General features: G+C 54.0%; 8 protein-coding genes across 8 annotated transcripts; 3 read left to right on the top strand and 5 right to left on the bottom strand.

The window, feature by feature from the left end:
• Window positions 1-54: 54 nt before the first annotated feature.
• On the top strand, window positions 55-366 carry LTHEOB_8818 (Phenylacetic acid degradation protein; the record flags this gene model as incomplete). The annotated part of the gene is made up of 1 exon (XM_035518337.1): window positions 55-366. One exon carries the CDS (start codon window positions 55-57, stop codon window positions 364-366), a length of 312 nt encoding a protein of 103 aa, XP_035370123.1.
• Window positions 367-2993: 2627 nt separating this feature from the next.
• LTHEOB_8817 (I/LWEQ domain-containing protein) lies at window positions 2994-6501 on the bottom strand (the record flags this gene model as incomplete). Its single annotated transcript, XM_035518336.1, has 7 exons — window positions 2994-3080; window positions 3134-5856; window positions 5913-6073; window positions 6128-6203; window positions 6257-6274; window positions 6341-6383; window positions 6466-6501. The coding sequence occupies 7 exons, from the start codon at window positions 6499-6501 to the stop codon at window positions 2994-2996; spliced, it is 3144 nt and encodes a 1047-aa protein (XP_035370122.1).
• A 742-nt stretch (window positions 6502-7243) lies between these two features.
• LTHEOB_8816 (Extracellular protein) lies at window positions 7244-9042 on the bottom strand (the record flags this gene model as incomplete). Its single annotated transcript, XM_035518335.1, has 2 exons — window positions 7244-8709; window positions 8763-9042. The coding sequence occupies 2 exons, from the start codon at window positions 9040-9042 to the stop codon at window positions 7244-7246; spliced, it is 1746 nt and encodes a 581-aa protein (XP_035370121.1).
• Window positions 9043-10907: 1865 nt separating this feature from the next.
• LTHEOB_8815 (Rrm domain-containing protein) lies at window positions 10908-12534 on the bottom strand (the record flags this gene model as incomplete). The annotated part of the gene is made up of 3 exons (XM_035518334.1): window positions 10908-11041; window positions 11346-11983; window positions 12050-12534. 3 exons carry the CDS (start codon window positions 12532-12534, stop codon window positions 10908-10910), a joined length of 1257 nt encoding a protein of 418 aa, XP_035370120.1.
• A 906-nt stretch (window positions 12535-13440) lies between these two features.
• LTHEOB_8814 (Translocase sec61 complex gamma subunit) lies at window positions 13441-13901 on the top strand (the record flags this gene model as incomplete). Its single annotated transcript, XM_035518333.1, has 4 exons — window positions 13441-13514; window positions 13590-13600; window positions 13722-13808; window positions 13861-13901. 4 exons carry the CDS (start codon window positions 13441-13443, stop codon window positions 13899-13901), a joined length of 213 nt encoding a protein of 70 aa, XP_035370119.1.
• Window positions 13902-14275: 374 nt separating this feature from the next.
• Window positions 14276-16560, bottom strand: LTHEOB_8813 (WD repeat containing protein; the record flags this gene model as incomplete). The annotated part of the gene is made up of 6 exons (XM_035518332.1): window positions 14276-14493; window positions 14544-15312; window positions 15366-15731; window positions 15782-16134; window positions 16185-16322; window positions 16383-16560. 6 exons carry the CDS (start codon window positions 16558-16560, stop codon window positions 14276-14278), a joined length of 2022 nt encoding a protein of 673 aa, XP_035370118.1.
• Window positions 16561-17813: 1253 nt separating this feature from the next.
• Window positions 17814-19740, bottom strand: LTHEOB_8812 (Cellobiohydrolase i; the record flags this gene model as incomplete). Its single annotated transcript, XM_035518331.1, has 6 exons — window positions 17814-18262; window positions 18381-18466; window positions 18522-18616; window positions 18740-18842; window positions 18995-19179; window positions 19234-19740. 6 exons carry the CDS (start codon window positions 19738-19740, stop codon window positions 17814-17816), a joined length of 1425 nt encoding a protein of 474 aa, XP_035370117.1.
• Window positions 19741-23138: 3398 nt separating this feature from the next.
• Window positions 23139-24064, top strand: LTHEOB_8811 (uncharacterized protein; the record flags this gene model as incomplete). Its single annotated transcript, XM_035518330.1, has 3 exons — window positions 23139-23504; window positions 23552-23859; window positions 23908-24064. 3 exons carry the CDS (start codon window positions 23139-23141, stop codon window positions 24062-24064), a joined length of 831 nt encoding a protein of 276 aa, XP_035370116.1.
• Between the last annotated feature and the right edge of the window lie 402 nt (window positions 24065-24466).

Below are 24466 nucleotides of genomic sequence, written 5' to 3'. Positions count from 1 at the left end.
GCAGAAGAGTAAAGGCTACAGTCAATGAACATATTACCTTCAAACTGCACCAGAATGTTCTCGAACCACGACTACACGCCGCGGATCTCCCCGAACTGGTCCACGATTGATGGTACGATCCGCGTCGGACGTGAGGCTAAGGGTACCATCACCGCCAACCAGTTCATCAAGGACGGTCCCCATCTTTGGCTGACCCCGGATGAGGTAGGCGAGTCAGCGACGACAGGGTCTGGAATCCGGCACCGCGCTTGGCCCCACGCCACGTCGAGCCAACTCAGCCACCAACGCCTCGTCGATCACATGTTGATGCAGCCAATTGACCTATCAGATGCGCCCGGTGGAACTTGCCATGATTTAGACGCCTGACTTTCAACCATGAAACAGTCACAAGAATCTCAACCCCCTGCTAGTACCGGCATGAAACTTCCGCCGGGTGGTGTTTGGCGCGCTTGTGGGGCTGCTGGGAATGGTATTGGATTTTCGCCGCCTTTGGATCAGTCGATACCTTGAGCGCGGTACGCTCCTTTCATCTCCTGTGCCGCATGCCCACGACGAACCCACTCCTTTCTTTTTTTATATAGAAAGCCTCGAAGTCTATTGTATAACTGACACACTTCTTTCAGCCTCATGTTCACTTTGGAACGTCGAGAGCCTATCCTCTTACGCGCTCTGCTAGGTTGTTGAAGGCCCACCTGTCGGTGAATTTCGGCATTCCGGGCTTCAAACGGACCTTTAAGCAGCTTTCGAAGGTGATTGGTAGCTTATTATCATCGCAGGACTATAATGCATGAAACCAGAATGCAAGCGCACCTTCTGGCGGCACCTTTGCTCCTATGTTTAAACGAAAGCGCCAAGGTGCCAGTCCAGATCCCACAACTTGCCCGCAGGAAAAAAGAAATGCACCCAAGGAGCGAGTGCCTCGTTTCACAATTGGTATTTTTGGTTATCGGTAGATTCGGTCAGCTTCCGAAAAACGACAGGATGCTACAAAGCGGCATGCTTAAACTTTGAGCATAACCTCAAAACGGCTAAACACCATCGAGAAACCATGATCCCTGATATGACCTATTCTAAATGGACCTCAATGCGCTTGAGATAGGCTTTTTGCTGCAGAAGTAAACCTGGTGTTATAGTCAGCAGACGGCTTACTACGCACTTAGCTGATCCTTCTGGACGTGACCCGCGCGGAGGTAACGTAAGCAACGCGGATTGTGTTCGCTGTCAGTGAGAAGCGCTCACCTCTGCCCAGAGTAAAAAGCCATCCGCAAGGATGAGTGAACAATTGCCGTCGGTAGAGCATATTGCCGAGTCCAACGATGATGACAAAAGCACAAGTCGCACAATGACCAATAGCCACGGCGATTACCATTTCTCTCCGGAGATATGGCACTATGCTCACGTAAGTAGTTAAAGATTACCTCTGGATGTTCTTGTGTGGTCTAAAGACTATTGTTTATGTCCCAATGCCTGCAACAACTGTTCTTGCAGGGAGGGAATTACCAGCTGCCGGACGTAGAAGAGTAAGATCTTCTTTATCTACGATGTAGTCTTCGCTTCCTCTACATTTTATAAAAAACCAACAAGTAAGCACTAATATCTACCTTTGACGGGTATCCAATCTCTGCAAATGTGTTTTAGCGTAGTCACTGCCAACTCCATTTAAAGATCCGCTCTATGGAACGTCATAGCTCCATAGAGATGTAGATGTACCCAGCCACCCTCCCCAATCCCTCCAAGGCTCTGACATCACTGCTGCAGCAGCACGCCTTTGCCCAAAAGAAAAAGTAAAGGGAAAAGAGAAACGCAAAAACATTTACTTTCTCAGCTTGTAATAATTCGAGTCCTTTGGTTCTGGCGTGGTCTTGAAACCCTCGTACTCTTTCCTATATCTCTTACCAGTCTATTCTTTCTATTTTGACTCCTTTGGTAACATCCCATCTCTCTAGCACATGGCTATCTTTTATTTTTATTTTGTTCGTCGCATTAGTTTGGTCTAAATGAGGTAGATATGCAAATGTCGAAATTAGTCGAAGGCTAATAAAAATATATTGATTCCGCATGAGCTTGTGCAGCTGTTGTACAGAAATACCTTGGTAGAGAAGGAAGACGCTTCTGATATAAGAGGTCCGGGCTTTGACAGTCTGACGTCACGATGTGCAGGGATAGTAGCTGTTGTGAACGGCTCCTTCCTGTTTAACTAATACAACAGTGCGGAGTAGCTTCCGTAATATCTTCTGCTACGGGATGTGCTATACGTCGCACATCTAGCAAACTGAGCAGTAAGCACTCCCCTCAGCAGCCGCGTAAGGCCGTTCTGGCTATTGTACACCGAGTAAGTCATTCGTTAGCAAGAGGAAAAAGAAATTGCACCTGGTACAGAGAAGTATTGGACCCGAACGCTTGCGTGATTTATTTTCTGTGTGACCAGCACGAGCTCGTATCGTGGGTAGTTGAAGCTATCGTCCGGACGTGAATGTTTAATTATTAATTTAACAAATACGTTCGGACGATAGCTTCAACTACCCACGTAAGTCGAATTTTGTTCCGCCGGGAAACCAAGCCGAGCACACGCAGGCAAGCTTCCAGAATGTACCAAACAAACAACAGCCATGTCTATAAAAGACTAGTAGATAGCCGAATACAATCACCATACGATCATTTTCAACTTTTCCTCGTAAAGAGAGAATGCATTCTGGTATACACATGCCGCCCACCAATCAAAGTGTAATGAAAATAGGTGAAAGCTCCCGCCAACCAAGTACCAACAACGAAAGGAAAATTTCAAAACGACCGAGTATGCATTCTGTCCGCCACAATGCATCTCATGAACCTGTCCCGTCCAGCTCCCATACCGTCCCTGGTAACATAGCTAAGGGAAATTAAGAGCCGACAGGCGCTTTAGGATATCTCACAACGGTCGAGACCAACCAGATGCAATTCGCAAAAGATGAAAAGAGAAGGCGCCGTCAGGCATGTTAGGTATGGTGGCACGTCTACTCCTCCTGGTAAGACAGCTTACGCATCTCACCGAGGCGGTGCCTAGCTGCTGAGAGAGCGTTCTCGAGCTGCAGAATCTCGACCTACACGATGCTTGTGAGTAAATGCACAAATGGAAAAGGGGGCATCGACGTACCTGTTGTTCCATTTCCCTAACCTTGAACTCGTGGCCCGACAGCTTGCTGTAGTCCACGGCATCATCGCCGTCGCGGTTGCGCTCATTGATGATGTCTTGAACCTGGCGCACAAGTGCACGGCATGCCATGGTGACTGCCTTACTGGCAGCCTCCAAGCGGTCTTGCGTCTTAGACATGAAGCTGGCCTTGACACGGGAGGCTGCGACAAGCTGCGCCGTCGATGCCGCCACATCGTTTGATGCAACAATCAGCTGCTCAGGGCTGTTACGTCCCGAGATGACACCATCGGCCGTCTCAATGAGCAAGTTCGTCGAGTTAGCCACGGCCTTGGCAGCCGAGATGAGACCTTCAGTCCAACGGTTGTTCTTCTTGTAGAACGCCGTCCGGGAAGAAGTACCCTTACCCTCGCGCACAATTTCCTGCTGCGACTCGGTGGCCGCCTTAATGAGACGGGCAATGGCGTTGGTGACTTCGATGGCAGCACCGAGGATCGCGTCGTGGATTCTAAGCTCGTACGTCGAGTACGAGTCGCGCGACCTCTCCTTGAGCTTGCTGAGGCGTTCCGTGGCAGCGAGAATGGCGTTTGCAGCATTGGCCATCTCGCGGTCGACGAGGTCGCCCAAATCGCCTCCGTTGGCAGAGATCTTGGTCTTCGGTGCGAAGGCATCTGCAAGCTTCGAGAGCTTCTGCAGATTCAGCTGGACCTCGCTGTTGCAGTTCAGAACCACATCGGTCTTCTGCAGATCCTCCATACCTTCCAGGCGGAAGGACTGTAGCGAGCGGAAGAAGCTGACCGTCGATTCAGCAGAGTGACGTGCAGCAGCAATGAGCTGGTCGCTCTTCTTCTCGTCCGATGCGAATCTCGTGAGACCCTTGGTGTTGCTCAGCACGTCGGCAATCGAACCGGAGAAAGCGTTGACAGTGCGAATAATCTCGGCGTGTGTGCTGTTCGGACCGTCTGCGATGAAGTTGTTGTAGGCCGTCGAGAACTCCATGGCGCAGGAAGCCGCCTTCTCGATCTGAGACAGGACATAAGCACCAGAAGCGCTCTGGTTACCCGCTTGCATCGAAGAGTCGAGCTCGTACAGAGCATCGTCAACGCGCTGCACTCCGCTCTGGAGGACGGAGTCTATTATTTCGCTAATCTTCCTGAGGTTATCAAGGATAACCGTGTCGAAGACCTCGTCGCTAGCGGTGTTCGACACCTGTTGGTTCATCTTAAGTTCGTTAAGCTCCAGCAGTGTCTGGTCCATTCCTGCCTTGAAGATCTCGAGCTCATCTTCCTTCTCGCGCAGCTGACGCTCAAGCTCAGAGTCTCCCTCGCGGAACCTCAACTGCAGATCTTCAAGCTGGCGGTTCTTGTTGCGGAGTGCCTCCTCGAGATCCGCAATCTCACGGTTGTGCCTCGAGAGCATTGCAGACAGCTCAGAGCCCTTGTTGCGGTCCGACTGGTCGGCTCTATCCAGAGCCAGGCGCAGCTCACGTTGCAGTTTCTCAACCTCATCCTTGTGACCGCCACTCGTCCTATCCTTCTCGTGAAGGGCACGGTCACGCTCGCGAATCATATCAGCCAGCTCGAGGTTCTTGGTCTTCAGCTCGCGCTGGAGCTTCTCGCGCTGATCGATGGCCTCCTGAGCGGAGGCAGCCTTGAGCTGTACCGACTTGAACTTCTGAAGGAGTTCCAAGTGCTCATGACGCAGCTGGGAGTAGAGCTTGGCAAGGGCCTCGTACTTGCTACGCCAAGTGTTGAGCTGCTCTTGCAGAGCGCGGATCTGATCATCCTTGGACTGGGACTGCTGGGCGAAGTTACCTTGGATGGATTGAAGTTCTCCCTCCAAGGCCTTCACGCGGGCGTCGTACTGTTGCAACAGCAGCTGGTCCTGCTGGTACTGGTTGCGAGCAGCAAGGTTCTCCCTCTCCAACTCGGCCATGCGTCCCTGAGTCTGCTGGGCGAACTGATCGCGCGCCAGCTGCTCCTGAGCTAACCTCGCCTGCTCAGCGGCAAGTCTCTGCTGTTCCTCGAACTCCCGTTGAGCACGCATCTGGTCTTCCTGTTGACGGCGCTGAGCCTCTTCCCACTGCTGAGCCAATCTCCTCTGCTCGGCCTCGTATTCCTCCTGCTGTCGCTTCTGCTCGTTCTTCCAGAATTCATTGATGGGCTCGGGGTCCACGGAGGCAGCGCGCTTGGGAGTGTCGTCGTTCTTAGGTCTGGCGGGCAGGGCGGGGCGATCCTCATCTTCCGACAAAAGATTGGGCGGATCCTGAGGAAGCTTGGGTACTGTGATCAAGCTAGTGAGGTATCTGAGATTGGAGCATTCATAGTAAAATTTGACGAGACGGTAGTGCTGAGCGTCATAGCGGCCACGCAGGGGAGCTAGCGCCTCGTCGTCGCCAAGAGTGGTGTGCATTGCGCGGAGCATGCTGGTGATAAACTTGTAGATACCGTAGCTCTCCTGCACAAGCGGCACCAGAGCAGAGATGCGGCACTCGTTGTTCGAGCCGCTACGGAAGTGAGAGAAGATGAGCTTCTGGAAGGAGTCGATCTGGTCCTGCAGGGTCATTAAATCGGAGATGGTCTCGTAGCCCTCGTTAGGGTCGTTGATGGACTTCAAGCTAATGTACTCCTCGTACTCGAAGGTGCCGTTGAACTCAGGGTGCTGTCTGTGAAAGGCCAGCTTGGCCATGAGGTAGTAGACGTACTCCGAAATCAGCGGGGCGTATCCTGCAGGACGGAGGGAGTCAGTAACAGGGGGTCACCGGGCGGGGCGGGGCAGGTACCTCTGATGCCCTCGCCGCCGGAGACACCGCGCTGAAGGCTCTCGAGGAAGCCAATGTGTGCCTGCGCCTGCTTGAGAACTACGGGGTGGCCCTCCTGGAGCACCTTGTGTATGGTAATGAGGGCCTTGAAGGTCTGGACTTCATCGGCCAGTATAGGTTGCCTATGATTCACGTCAAGCCCGCCTTTGCTGCGGAGCTCACTGGGGATGACGCACACTTTCATGCCTGCCCAGAACGAGTCGGAGTTCTTGTGGTCCCATGTGTAGACAATGGCAGCACGGACGTGCTTCCCTGGCGGGGTGTGAGCGAAGGGCCAGGCGGCAGGAAGGGCTTAGGGTGCTTACGCTTCGGAGCGGTCTCATCTGCGAGCGTCGACGGTCAGCACGGAGGCGGCGGGGAGGATTGGGGCAGCAGCGGGAGCGACGTACCTATACTGGTAGCTTTGCGGATGTTGATGGCAAGCTCCGACTCCTATCCGGCAGTCAGTGGAATGCGCAGGCGGGATGGCTGGCGGGAGGGCCGGGAGGAGAGATCGCATGGGCGCATCACGCACCTGCTTGCCCATATCGACATTGCGTGAGCCGTACATGGCGACGGCGGGTGCCTGGCGGTTCCGGGCTCAGGCGCAGTTGGGAGATGGGAGGTGGGCTGTTCGCGGTTGCGGGGCGGCGCGTGGCAGCGGGGGACGATGCGCGCTGGGACGGATCGCTCGAGCTTCGCGGGAGTAAGATGGGGCAGTTTTCGGGGGTTGGGGGGTTGGTGGGAGAAGTAGCGAGAGTAATTGCGATTGCCAGGCTGGCGCTGCAGCACGGTGAAGCTCCGTTGTCAGTGGGAGAGGAGGCAGCCGGCGATCGCGCCAAGGCTCCGCCACGGACTGTGCGTCAGCGCCTTTTCCGCCCGCCAGCTGCCCAATCCTCAAGCCAACCCAACCTTCCCTGCGTGCTTTCGTGGACGGTGACGTCGCCCGTGCTGCTGATGCAGGGCACTCGCGCGCCCGCTTGATTCTTATTCGCCTTCTGCCTGCCCACCCTTTGCTGGCACCTTTCGCTGCCGCTTCGCTGTCAACTTTCACGAAGTTTCCTTACATGAACAACACCCCACAGACGTCACTCGCCGAACGCCAGCCTCCCTTTCGTTGCGCAATGCCTTGATGTGCGTCCCGCCCGCGCGGTTTGGCGCTTCCGCGTTAATGCGGGCGTTCTTCTAGGCCACATCACAATTCAGCCTCTCCAAGTCTTGCATGCACAAAATTTTCATTTACAAAAATTTCATTTATCAAAGCTATATACAAGAAGCGTCACATCACCATGTATTCATCTCTCATCGTTCGTTCAAACAGTGAGCGTGAAGTTGACCGCATTGCCAGGCACACGCGGGTAGAACTCGAGCGTGAAAGTAGTCGACTTGGCCGCACTCACAACGGCCTTGACCGCGCTGCTGGTGAGGATGACGTTCGAGGCGTCCCAGTTCCACTGGTTGCTGTACGTCGCGCGCGCCTGCTCAAGCGGACCGAGGTACTGCGTCCAGTCGTCCACCAGGTAAGTGCCGTCGACCGTCAGAGCCTTGACCGTCGCCGGCTTGCTCAGACCCTTCCAAGTGATGGGAATCAAGAAGTCAGATCCCGTGTCCGCCGCCGCCGCCGTGGAGCTGTCGCTGCCGAGGGTGGGCACGTCCCACTGCACGATCTGGACCTCAATATCTGCTCCGGCAGAGAAGGACAGTGTCAAGTTGGCCTTGACGCCGGCCGCCGCATCCTCGGACACGTGCTGCGAAAGGAAAGACTGGGTGAAGCTGATGCTGGTTCCATTGACCGAGTAGTCGGTTCCTTCGGCGAGCGGGTTACCGCCAACGCTGACGCTGGAAAGAGTGTTGCCGTTGAAGAGGAAGGGCAGGCTCTGCGCCGTCACAGGCGTGCCCACCTGGTGCCAGATGTACGCCGATGTGAACTGGCTTGTCGCCTGGCCGTCCTCAGTGCTGTCGGGCAGCGAGTTGGACACGCCCTTGACTGCATTCAGGTAGATGTCAATGGCGCTCTGGTCGCGCCAGGAGTGAGTGTTGCGATCGAGGAAGTCGTTGCCGTTGTCCCAGAGGATGGTGGACGTGTTGTACTTGTTGGCCATCTGGATGATGAAGTCGAAGTACTTCCAGCGTGCCGCAGACTCGGTCGCAACGGGAGAGGCCGCCCACTCGCCGATAACGAGCGGGATGTCGGTGAAGTTGTTGCGGATGTTAGCGATGTCGGCCTCGAGCGTGGCCTTGTCGTCGTCCGAGCCCCACCTGGTCTTACCCCAGGCGCTGAAGATGAAGTCGTAGGGAGAGTAGTAGTGGTACTGGATCGCCCACGGGTTGCTGAAGTTCGCGCTCGGCGGCTCGAACCACGTGCTGGTCTTGACGCTGTCCTCACCAAGACCCGGCAGGGTAACGACACGCTGAGGGTTGAAACCGCCAGCGTCGTTGATGGCCTGGAGCATGATGTTGTTGAGCTTGTTCAGCTCCGCGCCGTGCTCGGCCGTGGTACCCGGCGGCTCGTTGATGGGCTCAAAACCGACCAGCTCCGACTTGCAGGCCAGCTTGGTTCCGATCTGGTACCAGAGCCTGTAGAACTTCTCCTCGATGAGCGTGTAGTTGGCTCCGCTGGCAGACACGTCGGCCCAGACCCAGCTGTCGTGGTGCACATTGACGATGGTGGAGAAACCACGGGCGGTGATCATGTCAACCACATCTTCAACACGCTGCAGCCACTCGGGATCGACAGTCCAGTCGGGCGACTCGGAAGTGAAGTGGTAAGCCCAGGTGACTGAAAATTGGTTAGTTATGCAGTCGGTACGTCGGATGGCTTCCAATGCTTACCTGGAAGGCGGATGCCCTTGAATCCAGCAGCCTTGACATCGTCAAACGTATCCTCGGTGACGGGCGCGTTGTTCCAGTCGCCCTCGTCCTCGACGGCATCAAGCGTGTTGCCCAGGTTCCAGCCCGGGTTCAAAGCATCAACAAACTGCTGCGCAGTAATGGCGTTGAAAGTGCCGTTGCACGTGGCAGCAGACACCGACGCCTGCGCCGCAAGGGGCAGAGCAGCCGCCGAGCGCGCCAGCTGCGAGAGACCAGCAGCGTAAAGGAACGACTTCATCATGTAGATGTTAGTCAAAGAACGAATGAACAGGCGCCTCAGGAACCAGATGCTGAAGGCGGGAAATGTAGGCCGTGAAGTCAAGAAGAGTGCGGCCGCACGCCAGGTTATATCCACGCCCTACGGCGGTAGAGCAGCTCCGCCTACCGTGGATGCCGCCGGGCCGCACATCCCAGGAAAGAGACGATTAGGGAGGCAAGCGAAGTAGCGGGGTCTTGTCGAGCGAAAGTGCCCCTCCTGATCGCCCCCTTCAATCTGACTGCTGCCGGGAATGGCGGTGATGTGCCAGGGTTGGTTAAGCATAACGGTTTAGTGGGCTGGATTAGATGGATTGTGCAATACCGCCGCCCTCCATATACGACCTTTTGGCGAAGCGAAGGGCCCGTGTCCAGTTGAAACGCCCCGCTTGAAACATTGTCCAGGTCATGCAACGGCTCGCCTCCGTGCTAGTCTACAACACGAGGCGGGATCACGTTGTTCGTCGAATGATGAGCAGTTGGGTTTGCGTGCAGCAGAACCCCGCAGTGCCGAAGAAATGACAAGCAGCCAGCCTGTCGGATTCGCCCGGTAGAGTCTTCGTGCTAGTTTTCGGGAGTATTGATCGAGAACCGCTCTATAAATGAAGTGGGCGCGGCAAGTCAGCACGCAGGAACCGGCGGCCCGCTGTCCGCATTAGCGAGCTTGCCTTGCTTACCGCTTCTATCCTCTCCTTTCACGTCTTCCACCAACGCACGTTACCTCTACCGTGTGTAGGCGCTGGCTCCGGTTCCGAGCTACCTTCAACGATGCGGAGATGTTCGTGCGACAAAGCACGGTCGGTTGTTATGGGTGTGCGACACATCCTAAGTTCTTCCGCCAATTGCCCGTTGTTGCTGATCGTCCGCAGCCATTGTCACAGCCAAGCAATCTCCTGAAACAATAGGCAACCCAGCAGCGCGGTAAATTCCTCGGAGACGTCAGAGCCCCAGAGACGCTGAAAGGCACGCAATGTCACTGCCTGCAATAGTGCCACAGCTTGCTTGCTCCAGTTTCTACTGTACTCTTCCGCATACCTTCTTAAGGCTAGTGACCAGAAAAATGTCCCCAGACTTCACTAGAAATATACCATGCTTGCGTGGGTAGTTGGATCCAATGTCCGGACGTATTGTACAATTTTGAAACTCACATTCATATCCAGATATTAGCTTCTGCCCACGTTTGAAAGTTTAAACCTACTTAGCCGGGGCATTGAGGGTTAGAACCATCTGAAATCCACGTAAGCAGCCATCAATACTCCGTCATCTAGGTCATCCAGCAACAAGATTGGGACAATGCACCGCGGTAAAAAGAACCAGAAAACAAGGAAAAATTGCAATAGATCCCCCGCAATACTCCAAACATCACCAGCGCTTTTAAACATTGCGCAACACTGAAGATCAAGAAGCTCGTTTTGCATTCGCCAGTACCAACCCCACCGTGCCGTTAGGAAATCCCCCAAACCAGGAAATGTTTTTACCAATGCCCGATTAAATTAGCTTACAGAGCCTGCACAGGCAAGACCAGATGGCGAGGAAAAAAGAAAGGAAAAGAGAGAAACAGAGTGAGAGATGGAAAAAAGAGAAAGAGAGATAGAGAGGCAACACGAGAAGCAGGCAACAGTTGAAAAAGAGATTCGCTGTCCTACCCGGCCTAATCACATACTGTTTTCCCCCAACCCCAAACGCCGTTTTATCGGAATTTTGCTTAGCCTGTATGAGGCACTTGGAGTGGAACCCCAGACGATTCCAACCCGCCAAGCACGCTCTTTTGTCAGGTGGACATCAATAAAAAGCCGAAGGGAAACCTCTGAGAACATGCGCAGGATGTCGCCGTAATTACCTGCGCGCCTTTCACTCGGGACGCGGTCGCTTCGCACCGTGAGGATTCCAGTTGCCGTCGCCGCCACCGCCGCCGCCGCCACTCTGTTGGTTTCCGAAAAAGGCCGGGTTGAAATGCGGTTGTGCGCCGCCGCCGCCGAAGCCGCCTGCGAGAACGACGGATTTGTTAACAATACTGTAGTCTGCCACGGAGCTTGTTCCGGAGACAAAACCGAACCAAGACAGCCAGTGGGATGATGGCTTTCGTGCTTGAAGAAGGGAATGGAAGTTGGGAAATGGGTGTGATGGAGAATGTTGCCGAGGTTTTGCTGGCGCCCACATGCCGCCATTTCTTTCTCGGCGGACTTCAAGGCCCCTTGCCTCGCTGACGATTGTGATGATGGGTGTTGTGATTGAGTTGGTGTTGGCGAGTTCTGTGTTGGCTGCCGTCTTGGCTGAAGGTATACTCACCTTGCATGCCGCCCATGCCCATGTTCATGTTTCCTCCCATGCCGCCCATCATACCTGGATTCATCCCCATGCCCGCCATACCCCCCATGGGCCCCATGCCACCCATCATGTTCGCGTTCATGCCACCGTTCATGCCACCTCTGCCGCGATTCGCCATACCACCGCGCATCCCGCCCATCATTCCTCCACGGCCAAAGTTGTTAAAGCCCATGTTGTTCATACCTCCCATCGGGCCACCACCGAATCCACCCATAGGACCGCCACCGAATCCACCACTAGGACCCATGTTACCGCCGCCCATTGGGCCATTGAAGCCGCCACGGTTATTGTATCCCATGTTGTTCATACCACCACGGTTGTTGAAACCGCCGCGACCGCCTCGGAATCCACCTGAATTATTGAAGCTGGTGTTCATGCCAGACCCGCCACCAAAACTTCCGGAAGAAGAGCGGTTGTCGTTTCGGTTTCCGTCCTTGCGGTTGGGGACATCCTTGGGCAGAGTTCGGTAAGGATTGACATGGGGGGCATGGTAAGAGGCCGAGTGTTTCTTTGCATATTGCTGGCCCTGGCCGAAGGACTCTATTGTATGTTTAAGCGCAGTTGCGGCCTGTGGCGACGCCATTTCAACAAAGCATTGGCTGCGCTACAAGTTAGCGAATTCGAGGCGCGCGCTTGTTCAGCGCCATTGTCGCTGAGCGACCTACCCTTTGCTCTTGCCATTGACCTTGTGCTCGTTGAAAGTCACGTCGACTAGTTCGTCTTCGCATCCGCTCTGGTTGGCCCAGCCTCGGATATCGTCTTCGTTAGTCCACCAATGGAGGTCGCTGATGAGCAGGGCAGTGGTCGCATTCACGTCGACGACCCGATCATCGGCGCCTTCTTTCCGCTTGACGCCTTGTTGAACGGGAGCTTGCTTCGGGGGCTGCAATTGGTTGTGAGAAGAGCCACCGGTGCTCGAAATTTGTTGGCGCTCATCAGCATTGGCACTACTAGGGTCTTCCTGCTTGACAGAGTTATCGCGGCTCTCTTGCTTCATTGCGCCATTGGGGTGGGCATTGTCGGCTTGTTGAGAGGCGTCAGGTAGGGACTCCTCGTGGGCCTCTGCTTTGACTTCACTGTTATTGTTGAAGGAGTCCTGAGGAGCGTCGTCGCCGTAGATGTCGATGTCGAAGTTATCGTCGTCAGCCATGATGAAATTAGAGAGATCTTGTAGATATTATTCTGCCTCGAACGGAAGAGAGTCTGCAACGGTTGGGGATTGATCAGCAGGGTAAGATACAAAGGCGTCAACACGAGCCCCGCCGATAGCTGCCAAGTAAGGAAAGACATGAAGCAAAGCAATGCGCAGACAGGAGAGGTTGTGATACATGCAGAGTGAAGTCGGCGGTCATACGTACACTTCCCTCAGGCTCAGCAGAAACAGATCGAAAATGGCGCTCTCAAAGGTGTGTATGTGTGTGTGAGACAGTTCTTGAGCGTCCTTTCGCCTCAGGAGAAGGCGCAGGCGCAAAACAGGAGGTGTGTGAAGTGCAGAGACAGGCGTGGAGCGTCACTTGGACCGGTACAGGATGAGAGAGCCCCTAGAATCCCCGGAAAGACAGAACCACGATATCCTCTTCCTCTCAACGACGACCACAGGACGACCGCGCGTATCGCAGCCAGTAGAAGCCCTCCTCCAACTGCTTCCCTCTCGCCGGGCGGTCGCGAGTCGTGGAGCAAAGACGGGCGCGGGCGCAGGTGCGTAGACTGATGGCTGCGGGAGCTGCAGGAGCTGGACGCGATGCTGCTGCACAGGACGTCAGCTGTGGCCGCGCAACAGGGTGAATGGGTGGATGCGTACCTGGGCGTGCGGGAGGTGATGGAGAAGGAGTGAGGAAGCACGGGCGCGGGATCTGAGGTCGAGGTGAGTGAGGCTCCTGCTCTCGGGGCGGAGGTCGCGGCTTGGCACGCCAATCACTGGCCGACAGACCAGGGTGCGAGCGACAATCTGGCCTCCCGCTGCAGCCCCAGAAAGACACGTCCCAGCTCGCCCGTCCTCTCAAACCCGCCTCTCCCACTCTCTTCGCCTTCGACATCCGTCTTCTCTATCGCCGCCATGTCTGACCAGATCAAGGAACTCGCCGACGTCCCTAAGGACTTCATCAAGGACGGCACCCAGTTCATCAACAGGTGAGCTCCCCGTTGCCGCTGCTACCCCAGCTGCTCAATCAATATGCACATCCATGCTAACAGCGCGCAATGCAGATGCACCAAGCGTAGGTCTCCTCTTCCCTCCAGCCACCGTCCGTAGCGCAAGCCGGCTGCTGCGTATAGAGGCCCACTCGCCACCTGTCCGTCCAAAGTGGAAACTTCGCGTACATTCTAACATTGCCACAGCCGACAAGCGCGAGTTTATCAAGATTTCCCAGGCCGTCGGTGTCGGCTTCGTCGTTATGGGCGCCATTGGCTACATTGTCAAGCTAGGTATGTTCCGCACCACCTCGAGCCTGCCCAACGTGCGCCAACGCCGCCATAGTACACATCCCCGTCAACAACATTCTGGTCGGCGGCTCGTAATCGCAATGAGCGCTGCGGGGGTTCGCACGCCGGTCAGATAGCGACTGGGAAACCGCGGAAGAGGCGCGCCACCAGGAAGGGAGAACGTGATACCAAATCGCCGAGCGGAAGAGCGATTTCTGTACAAATTTAATGCGCCAAGGGTGGCACGAAACACGGAGTTCGGATACCATCAAAATCGAATCTTTTCCAGGCTTCATTTCTAGCCTCTCGAAACGAATGAATCCTACCTTCGCCACCCAAAAAATTGCCTTGATATATGCAAACGCCGCTCATGACCGGTTTCCCCCCCGATAAATCCAAGCCCTCTCTAATATGTACAACAAAATTTCAGCAATCACATGGCATCATTTCGGCCACATATGCTGAGCACGTCAATCATCGTCGATCCTCCTACTCCTCATTCTCCTTGAGAAAATGCTCGTTCCTCTCCTGCCGCCCTCAGGGCTTCCGTACAGCTCAGGATCATGCTCCAATTGCGCGTTGACGCGTTGGCCCATGGCTGGGTCGCCTTCGTCCTCTTCCATGCCGTCATTCCAAGTGTGCACTGTGCACGTGCCGAGGGATGTTCCCCAACCATTCCAGGATGTTGCTGAGGTACAGTATTAGCTATGAAGAATGAAGCCAGGGCCGAGCACTTACCAGCAATGACCGGGGCGTTAGGATGCCAGCTTGCATCACGCACACATGTCTGCCATGTCCCACCGTTGCGGCCGATGAAGTCATACGTCTCAGCCAGAAGATCAGCGTCGCGAGGGCGCGAGTTCCGAGTCGCCTTAAGCACATCGACCTTTCCGGCAAGCGTTGCGTCCAGGTTCCAAACGTACACAGATCCGTCGTAGCTTCCGGAGTAAACATATCTCGAGTCTGTGCTGCCGGGCGGGGAAAAATGGCAACGGATGAGCGTCTTCAGGACCGAGTGGCCACGGAATGTGACTAGTGATCGGTCGTGTGGATGGGGGCGGTAATCGCTCTCGTCATACGAATTAGTCCGATACTCGAAGCCGGTTGTGTACTGGTTGATGTCGATTTTGTCGGCCTCTCGAGCACTCATCATGTTGCGCAGGTCCCACAGCTTGGCGGTCTGGTCCTTGCCGTTGCTGAGCACGTAGCGCCCATCGCCCTTGCTGTCAACATACGTCAAGCCCTCGGTGTGGCCGAGGAACACCCCTGCCTCACGGCCGTCACCCATGCTGCGACGATCCCAAACCTTCAGCGTGGTGTCGTCGGAGCCCGAGTACAAAATGTGCGGCGAGTTTGGATCACCATAGCATACGGCATTCACGTCGTCATCATGGCCAGGAATACGCAGGATTGACTGTCCGCGCTCGATGTCATAGACGTATACCGAGCGATCGCCGGTTCCTGCCACTATTTCGCGTCCGTCACCGGAGAAGCGGAGAGACCAGATCTGCAGGATGCTCAGCAACCGACACAGCATTCACACGAGGGGCAGAAACATACACCAAAGTAAGGGTACGCATGGAAGCCTCTCCTTCCCCGCGTCCCGGTATTCGAGAAGTCCAGAAGGTGCGGCTCTGAATTGTCACCGGGATCCGTGGGGGCCAAGCAGACGATACTCCGAATAGAACTGTAGGCAAGGAATTTGTTGTCCGGGCTCAAAGAGGCATCGGTAATGGTCCATTGGCCGTAGGGATACTCGACAGTCTTGTAATACTTCCATTTATATGGATTAGACGTGTCGTACATGCGCACCTTGAAGTCCTGGGCACACGAAAAGAAGAAATTACCGTCATTGGAAAACTGGCCGGAGTAACATCGCGCGTCGTAGTGGATTATAGTGTCAGCTTTCGATGATGGAATGAGACTCTTGTGGACGTCAGCAAATGGACGGCTGGGGGGTGACTAAGAGAGCGGACCTGAGAGATAAGATTGCTGCTTAGCTTTTGCCTGCCAACACACCCCAGTCCCAGCTCCCTCCGCATCAAGCGGTAAGCCAACTTTTTCCTGCGTAGATACGGATCCTCCGGGCGATCATTCGCCCCAAAGGTGCCCGAAGCCATAAGCTTTCGGCCGGCATCGCTAGGCACTTTCTCAAAGGCCTTGCGACCTCTGCCCCGCCGACGCCGAGCGCCAACGCCGCCATAGCCCGTGTTGTCGGTCTCGCTGTCGTCATCGTCGTCCAGGGCGGCACGCCGACCGGAAGCATGGTCGGCGAATATGCGACGGAGGCCAGCATGGCCCAGCAGCTGCATTATCTGTTCGCGAGTAACTACGAATATCAGCAACGACGGCGGAAGACGGTGCGTGGGGCTCCAGTACTGTAGATGGAACGGCCGTTGGGTCCGACGACGTCGTCATCGTCTTCGTTTTCGTCGTCATCTTCAGCGTCGTCATCGTCGTCAGGCGCAGCGATGGTGGTGAACTCGAGCGAAACGTTACTCAGGCTCTCCTCCGCGTCTGCAGTGCTCAGTGGTCAGCCACTCGGCAAGCATGGGCGGGCGGCGACAGGGTGCGTACCGTGGAAGTCGCCATCGTCGAGCTCGTCCATCAGAGACTCGGCCTCCTCGCCCGACTCTGCAGGCACGTAGTCCATGTCATCGTCGTCATCGTCCAGCAGTAATCGGTCGCGGGGGCGGTCGACGGGGCTTGGGCTGGCGCTGCTGCGGCCGTGGGGAGCGCGTGGGGTGTCGCTCATTGTCGGGGGTGGACGCAGAAGGACAGACTACCTACAGCGACAGCGAAGGGCCGGGAGCAGTCAAGCCATGGGGGTCGCGGCAACAGAGGCGTGGATTTCAAGGTAGCGGATGAGTGATGATGGCAATGCATCGCGCCAATCGGCCGGCGATAGCTTCCTTAATCCCGGGCCGCAACTGTATCCCACCCGCATCGCTGCCAGCCTGCCGTCCGGTCGCAAGACGCACCATTACTGCGCCGAATTGCCGAAGCGAAAGCCCGGGGCGGAGTTCACGCTTCCAAGTCCCAGCTATCACCAGTCCTGCATCCACCCCACCAATCAAATGTTCGCCAATTTCCCTACACTCCCGCGCCAAGGCGTCGAGCTCCAACGCGGAGTTACCGTGTCCACAGTGTCCGCTTGTCTAGCTCCGGAGACAGCCCGCGGGGGAGCCGCCGCCGCAACCTTAGCTGAAGCGTGGTTAGAAATCAAAGCCATCGTCGTGGACCTTCTCCTGCGCCACTCTATGGAACGACAGCTGGCAATGCTGACATGCTAATCGTTGTCCCTTCGCGCTACCTATCTCCTTCTTCGGGAAGAATCGTAGCGGAAAGCTGAAGGATTCTGAGTAATCTTAGCACTCATCTGAACCTTCATCGACCACAGAAATAGACCATCATGTCGCATCAGGATGACTCCGCACATGGAGGCCATCGCCATGTCTTTTAGATTACTTTATTGTATTGTGTTTATAGCTTTTTCCATGGTGCACAAAAGGCCAACCCTTCTACATCCCACTATGCAAGCTCGGATCATTTACGTAATGGCATTGTAACCATCAGCACGCATGCAGAAAACTAATCTAAGCAAGTATAGCCTTCTTTCGTGAGTAATTGAAGCAAGAGTGCGTGACGAACATGTGAGCTCTAGGTTTATAAAAAATGTATCCAGACCTGAGATCCAACTGTCCGCATAAGCGATGTGCTGGGTTTGTTGAGAACGTGCTGGGAAAGTCAATTCTTGTCACTTGTTGTTCTTATACCAATCGATGACGCTTCATATCACCACTTCAAATCAAAAAGATGCGGACAACAGGTTGCCTATTCTACAAACATCTCTACTAGCCCATGAAAACTTCCAAACCTAGCTCTGCAAAGAACAAACAAGAAGTGAAAGGTGGCTGACCACCGGAAATGGTGTACAAGAAAAGATAAGACTCCGGATACCGTTTTGTGAATACCCTCTATCCGTATCTATGCCCATTTGGTATTGGTCTAAGCAGTGGAGAAGGTGGAGCCAATGTCACCGTAGCGAATGTTGGAGTAGACAACGGTCGCGTCGGGGGACTCCGACTCGACATCATCCGGAGCACCCGTGTCAGTTCCGCAAGGGCCACGCTTGATACCAGGCTTGGTCGCGTCAGCGTCGACGGGGTAGCTCGAGTCGAGCCAGAGAGCGTTGGCCGCGTGGTCATCCCAGATGCTCATGACGAGGACCATGCCGCGCGCGAAGGACTCGCCCATGCGAGCGACACCACCCTTGGCCTTGAAGTCGTTCTCGTCACCGAAGAGAGTCTTCTGAGCATCACAGAAGTCGTCCGAGATGGAGTTGAACTTGGCGAGGGTGTCGAAATCGGCGTATGAGTTCTCGAAGAGCTGTCCATCCTGGACGTACTTGCGGCGGATCTCAACGAGGTCACCATCGGTGGTGTTGTCAGAGGTGACTAGATAGTGAATTAGCAAAGCCTTGGACTAGGCGGAGAAAACGCTGATCTCCAGAAGTTCATCTGTCTCAGGGGGGGTGTATCTGGATGTCGGTGAATTGTGTCAAGGGAAACTCACTGAACTGAGTGATGACGGTCATCTTCTTCGTGGTGTCGATAACAGATCCGTTCGAGCCATAGAAAGTCTCGTTGCCCATGCGGTAACTGATATCGTACGTTAGAGGCCTGAACATTGAACACAGTCAGGGGTCAATCTTACGGGTTGAAGTCACAGCCATCCTTGTCGCAAACGCCGCCATAGCGGTTGTCACCGTCACCGCACTCCGTTCCATTGCAGCGGACCTGGCCGACAATCTGGTGACGAAATCAGTAATGTAACCTCCCAGACAGGTTCAAATCAACTTACATCCGCAGCACAGACGTGAGGAGTAAGCGCAGTGGCTTGGGAATTGGCTTCCCACGTATCGAATTCGTTACCAGGGGGTCGTCAGCATGCGAAATATACATATATATGTGTTGGGGGTGGTTGGGGAGTGGTGGTGAAGGTTTGGGATAGGGGTTGGAAAAGTGGTTGCCGGTCCTTTGCGCACCACCACAACAGCAAATGGCGGCTGGATTTCTCCGAAAAGAGACCATAGCTTTTCCAAGTACTAATGCTTGGAATTTTTGTAATAAAAATTCACCAGGAAGTAGGATGGGTGTAGTTGATGGAGCGAAAAGGGGGATGCTTACCAGCAGGAGCCATATTGACCAGAACCGGCGTTGACGTCGGTCTCAGACTTGGTCCAGTTGAGGATGTTGGCCTCTCCGTTGATGAACTTAATGTCGTGGGGGCACTGGGTGTCGCAGTATCCAGTGCCGTACTTGGCGCCGGCCTTGTTGTTCTCATACTTGGACATGCCACCGTCGGAGTCCATCTAGATTCATAAGTTAACGCATGTATCTCAAATGTCCTGAAATGTTGAAAATACCTCGGAGAAGTACAGCGCACCGTTCAGGCCGCACGGAAGTGCGGAGACGTCAACGTCGAAAGTGAACTCCTGGTTCTTCAACTTGAAGAGCTCGTACGTATCCTCCGAGTCGGGAGCAAGCAGGTAGACACGACCACCAACGTTCTTCTGCGAGCCCTGCGTGACGAACTTCATGGTGAGAGCGTTTCCTTCGGTCGTGATACCGTAGGTTCCCTCGTAGTCGGCACCGTCGAGGGCGCAGCCCTTAGCGCAAGCCTCCGGGTCGGAGCAAATGGAGGTGTCCCATTCCTGGCCGGTGTAGCAGTTGGTGTAGCCCTCGGTGGTGTGAAGCCAGCGCCAGTTGGCGTCGAGGACGATATGGGTGGCCTGGTCGGTGCAGCCACCGTCAGTGGTGCACTTCTGCGTCGTAAGGCTCGGGTGCGTCTCGGCCTTCTGCGTGCCGACCTGCTGCGCACTGGAGGCGGCGAGAAGCAAAGAGAGCGAAGAAAGAACGGAAGTTTGATACATGATGGGCTAGTGAACGAGTGTTGTCCGGCAACTGGTGAGCAGAGATCTAGAGAGGCGTCTCGTGCCCTCTTATACCTTCTCGAGGGCAGACTTCAGGGCGCCTATTTCCATTTCTGTCGACATTAGATTGAAGCTGAATAGTTTCCGAGAACCCACTCAGCACTTCATGCATGCACGACATGTCAGCTTGACCGATGTTTCTTCCTAGCTTCCCCAAGCCCATCGCGGTATTCAATCTGTAGATCTCGCACGGGTGCCGCAAGCAACGAATGAGAGGCGGCTGTCGGGGTTGCGGTCCGGAGTAATAGATCCAGTCCTGTGATTTCCGGGTCGGGGTCCCTGAGGCTCATGTCAGGCACAATTCTTGCGCTCGACTGACGTAGACCGATACAGGGCTGTGAGTGGCCCAACGGCACCTGACCTTAGGACTATATTAGGACTAGTTTGTTTAGCTGTCCGGATCCGGGGCCGTTGTTCCAGCGGTATCCGTTTCATGAGCCAAGCGAGGTGGAGAATCTGGGGAACACGCCACTACACCGTGCGCACCAACACGGATACCAACAGGCAGATGGAACTGCGGCGGTAAGCCACGGATCGTCCGCTTGGCATGAGGGCGTTTCTGGGCGATCTATCGAATCAGCCATAAGGAAAATGCGGGCGTCAGTTGAGACAATCTATCTGAGATCTACAAGGTCGGCCCCGACACTAGCGCTGTAATGCATGCAGGACAAGTAGCTACAGACACACAGTTGACTCGCTCCGTGCCGTATATGGAAAGAGAAATCTTGACAACTGCATGCCACACGTGCCAACCGCGCGGTTGACGATGCGACTGACTGCGGAAGCGCGGCTGGGCTATGCAGGTACGCGCTTCTTGCATTGCTGCACTCTCCCCATCTCTTTTCCCGCACGTCATCAAGGAAGAAACCTGAGACCTTCAGTGTGCGGTGCAGATTCACGGCGGACCATTTTGCCGTCATGGAGATTGAAGGGACACGGCGCAGAACGGCGTTTGATTCAGGGCTGAACAATTAGCGGTGTCGGAAACATGCGCCCTATTGTATTTGTCCGTAAGGGGCGGTCCGCGCTCTACGAAACAGGGAGGCTGAACGGTGTAGAGGGAGCTGAAGTTGTCGGTTGGATGCGGCTAGTCCGGTTAAGCTCGAGTCATCAAACAGCCGGCCTCGGCGGCAACGCTTCACAAAGCTTGCTGAAGCCCCTTCATCATCCCCGGGACTCCGGATCGTACCAACATCACCTGGGCTCTTGTGGCCCCGGCTGAACCCCTTAGAAAAAGCCTTGCCCCCACACAACACAAAAAAAAGTGCTCTACGACGTACGTGGCGCAGACACCGACCAAGATTTTGTTGGCCTGAGTGTCTGAGCGCTCATACATACCCCTCTGTGTATGGGAGCCAATTACTAGCAGGTGAGGGACTAGCCCAAAATGGTGAAATTTAGTACATTTGCGTATCTGTCTGTATGTACATGCAAAGGTAGAACCGACCCAATGCGATTGGGGATTCTGAAGCAAAGGAAGAATCCATGTTGAATTGTTTTCTGTTTTTTTTTTTTCAAAATAAAATAGAATGATGTCTCAAATTGGCCGACCACTGACTGATTAATGTACACATACATACAAATGGACGTACGTCCGCAAGCAACAACACACAAAAGTCCCTGTTAACCGGTGCCGGGCCGGGGCCGAAATGTTACGTGCAAACCTGTGATGTCTTCAGCTGAATAAATAAGCTTCATCCACCTGACACATCATACCACACACACTCTGCACTCGTACGTATCCAGACAAAAATAGAAGGAGCCTCCTGCAATCCAAGAAACTTCCTTCCTCGCTTCCCCGCAATTGGGGCACCGCCGATGCAAAGACATGGATGGTTCTCGAAAGTCCATTGGGAGTAAAAAGGATGTCGGCCGACCTACTGGCAGCCTCCAAACGCGCAAAAAGATGATGTTGACGAGGGTGGGACTCGAACCCACGAGGATTGCTCCACTAGTAAATCCTTTTCTGGTATCTTCAGAGGAAGAATACCTGAAACTAGCGCCATAACCACTCGGCCACCTCGCCAGATGAGCGCTTGTTGACTCGTTGTTGACTAATCCGCAGATCAATATGTATATATCCTCTTTCAAATTGGTGGAAAAGCAAATGGAAAAGGTGGGTGTTGCAACAGTCACCAGCGAAATGTCACAGACCTCAGAAACCATCTTTGGGATCGCCAGCTTGACACCGATTTACAACAGCATAACACCATCGCTGCGGCTCCTCCGTACCTTGTACAATCCCTTATTTAGTATCCATAACAGTTTCTGCAATCGCTTAGTATCCTCTGGGAAATCATGCATCTGATTTTGAATACACATTTCATCGTTGCACACGACAACTATGATAGATATTTTTAAGAAACGCGAAAAGATGTCTATTAGTAAATGCGGCGAGTAGTGGTGATATACTATCGCCGGTTGAGCTATGCTGAACTTGATCTGGAAGAAACACTGTGTCAGAGTTCCTTGGTGGGTGCCTCAGGCACCAACGCCAAGACCCAGGTGGTGAAGAGGCTCGATCTCTCGAGCCTCTTCACCCTCCTCGTAGCACCTTCTTTCATAGTCCCAAATTGAGATCGCTCAGTTCACCTTGCTGGCTCTCTGACACACTGGCTTTGGAGCAATACACAAGCAAACCAAGCGAACAAAGTAAGCAACTAGCAAGCCATTAGCCTTATGTCAAAGTATACCCGGTGGGCTGCTTGTTTTTTTTATTTTCCTCTTTTTTAATAGCTAGAGACTTATCTAATATCGCGATTAGTATTATGCTTTTCTTTGTAAGCTCTTTCGTGGAATAGGTTCGTATAATTTTAATCCCGGAGCATTTACAATATTTTATCAGAATATGAAATAAATTTGAATTTGTAGCTTGGGGCTGCTGTAACAAATGCCTTTGGCATTCGATTTAATAACTAATCAGAGGGTTTGAGACCTAGCTGATTCTTGTAGCCTAGGTGAACAAATTAGATTGGATTGATTGCGCCAATAAATCGTGGCGTAGTAACCTCCGCCTGTGCTATCCTCCATATCAAGCTCATCAGCGACTAGAGCATAAGGCTGCAGCAGTCAAGGAACCGCAAGCGAGCGCCAAGGCATTATTTGAACAGGCATTCACGACAAGATCTAGACAAGGCGACGCAAGATTTTTCTTCCGCTCCTTCCTCATCTGCAGTGTCGAGAGGGTGAGCGCTTGCTGAAAGTGGCTGAGAGAAGGATGACGTAGCTCGCTTCTCAACGTCACTTCAAAAACAGCGGTAGGTGCTGCTCGCCCCGTCTGCAGCATCACCCAAAAGAACCCAGACCATCCCGAAGTACTAGCGACTGCTCAACCAAGAATGTCGGCCAAGGTCAAGAAGGTCGCCAGAGAAGAGGCCGAGCGAGTGCGGTCGCTGGCTTCCCAAGCCGTAAGCTCGGGCACCTATGTCTACCCTCTCAAAGGCTTCCTCTACTTCCTCTCCCACCGCAGCCTCTGGAAGCCCATGAAATCAAAGCTCGCTCCAGTCATCTCCACCGGCATCGGCGTCACCACCTTCATGTTCGTCTTTACCTACCTGCCGCAGGCCGCCATCCTTGCTATATTCAACGGCCCGCTGGCTGCCTTGACGACCATCCTGCTCGTGCTCAGCGAGAGCTCGACCATATCGAATCTGCTTAGCCGTACCTTCTTCATCGATGACGCCCTTATCGACACCTTTGATGGCGTAAGCTGCACTTTCTTGTTGTCCTCACGCTGCGCTAACGACTACAGACTCTGGTATCACGAGGAATGACGTCCCTTGTCTCCGAAGGGCGTCAAATCAGGCCCGGCTCTGACCCCATTGGCAAGCTAGGCAAGCTCTTGAAGAAGCCATTTGCGCGGTTCTCTCCGGATGCCATCATCCGTTACCTCATTTATCTTCCCCTCAATTTCATTCCCGTCGTCGGAACAGTCATGTTCATCATTCTCCAAGGTCGCAAGGCTGGCCCAGCTGCACATGCTCGGTATTTCCAACTCAAAGGAATGAAATCTCGTCAGAAGGAGGACTTCATCGAGCAGAGGAAAGCTGCCTATACAAGGTATGATCAAACCACCAAATTTTGCTGCTCCTCTAACGTGACACGTAGCTTCGGAGTTCCTGTTGTTCTACTAGAGTTGATCCCTGTTGCTGGGCTGTTTTTCTCTTTCACCAATGCCGTCGGCGCCGCTCTTTGGGCTGCTGATATGGAGCAAAGCAACACCACGGCTCCAAACCTCAGAGATCAAGCGGCCAAGGCGGAGTGAAAATGCAGCAAACCCCTTACGCCTGCATAGAACTTCAATACATGAAAAAGGCTTGCATGATACCCAATGGACAGCTCGTCTTGCCGTTTGCGAGGGGAATGTGTACTACTGATTGGAAGGACTGCGCTACCAAGACCGATAGGCAACAAGGCACTCAAAAAACTTTTACAAATGGATTTAGTCTTATCAGAGTTTGATCTTCTCGCTAATTCTGTAGCGAAGTGCTTGCCGAACGCTTTTGATGTGCTCATTCATGGACGAGTTAACAAATGCTTCAACATTAGGCACATACGTACTAGCTACAGCTGTAGCATGGCGCAAGTGAACTCGGTTGACCTGGAATTCAGCACCTGGACCAATCCAAGTGAGTTTATATAATGCATGTCGCTTACAGAGCCTGAA

The sequence above is a fragment of the Lasiodiplodia theobromae genome, assembly GCF_012971845.1.
Source record: "Lasiodiplodia theobromae strain AM2As chromosome Unknown scaffold_28, whole genome shotgun sequence".
Taxonomy (NCBI): domain Eukaryota; kingdom Fungi; phylum Ascomycota; class Dothideomycetes; order Botryosphaeriales; family Botryosphaeriaceae; genus Lasiodiplodia; species Lasiodiplodia theobromae.
Note: the sequence above shows the minus strand (reverse complement) of the source record. Positions and strands in the feature narration are given on the sequence as shown.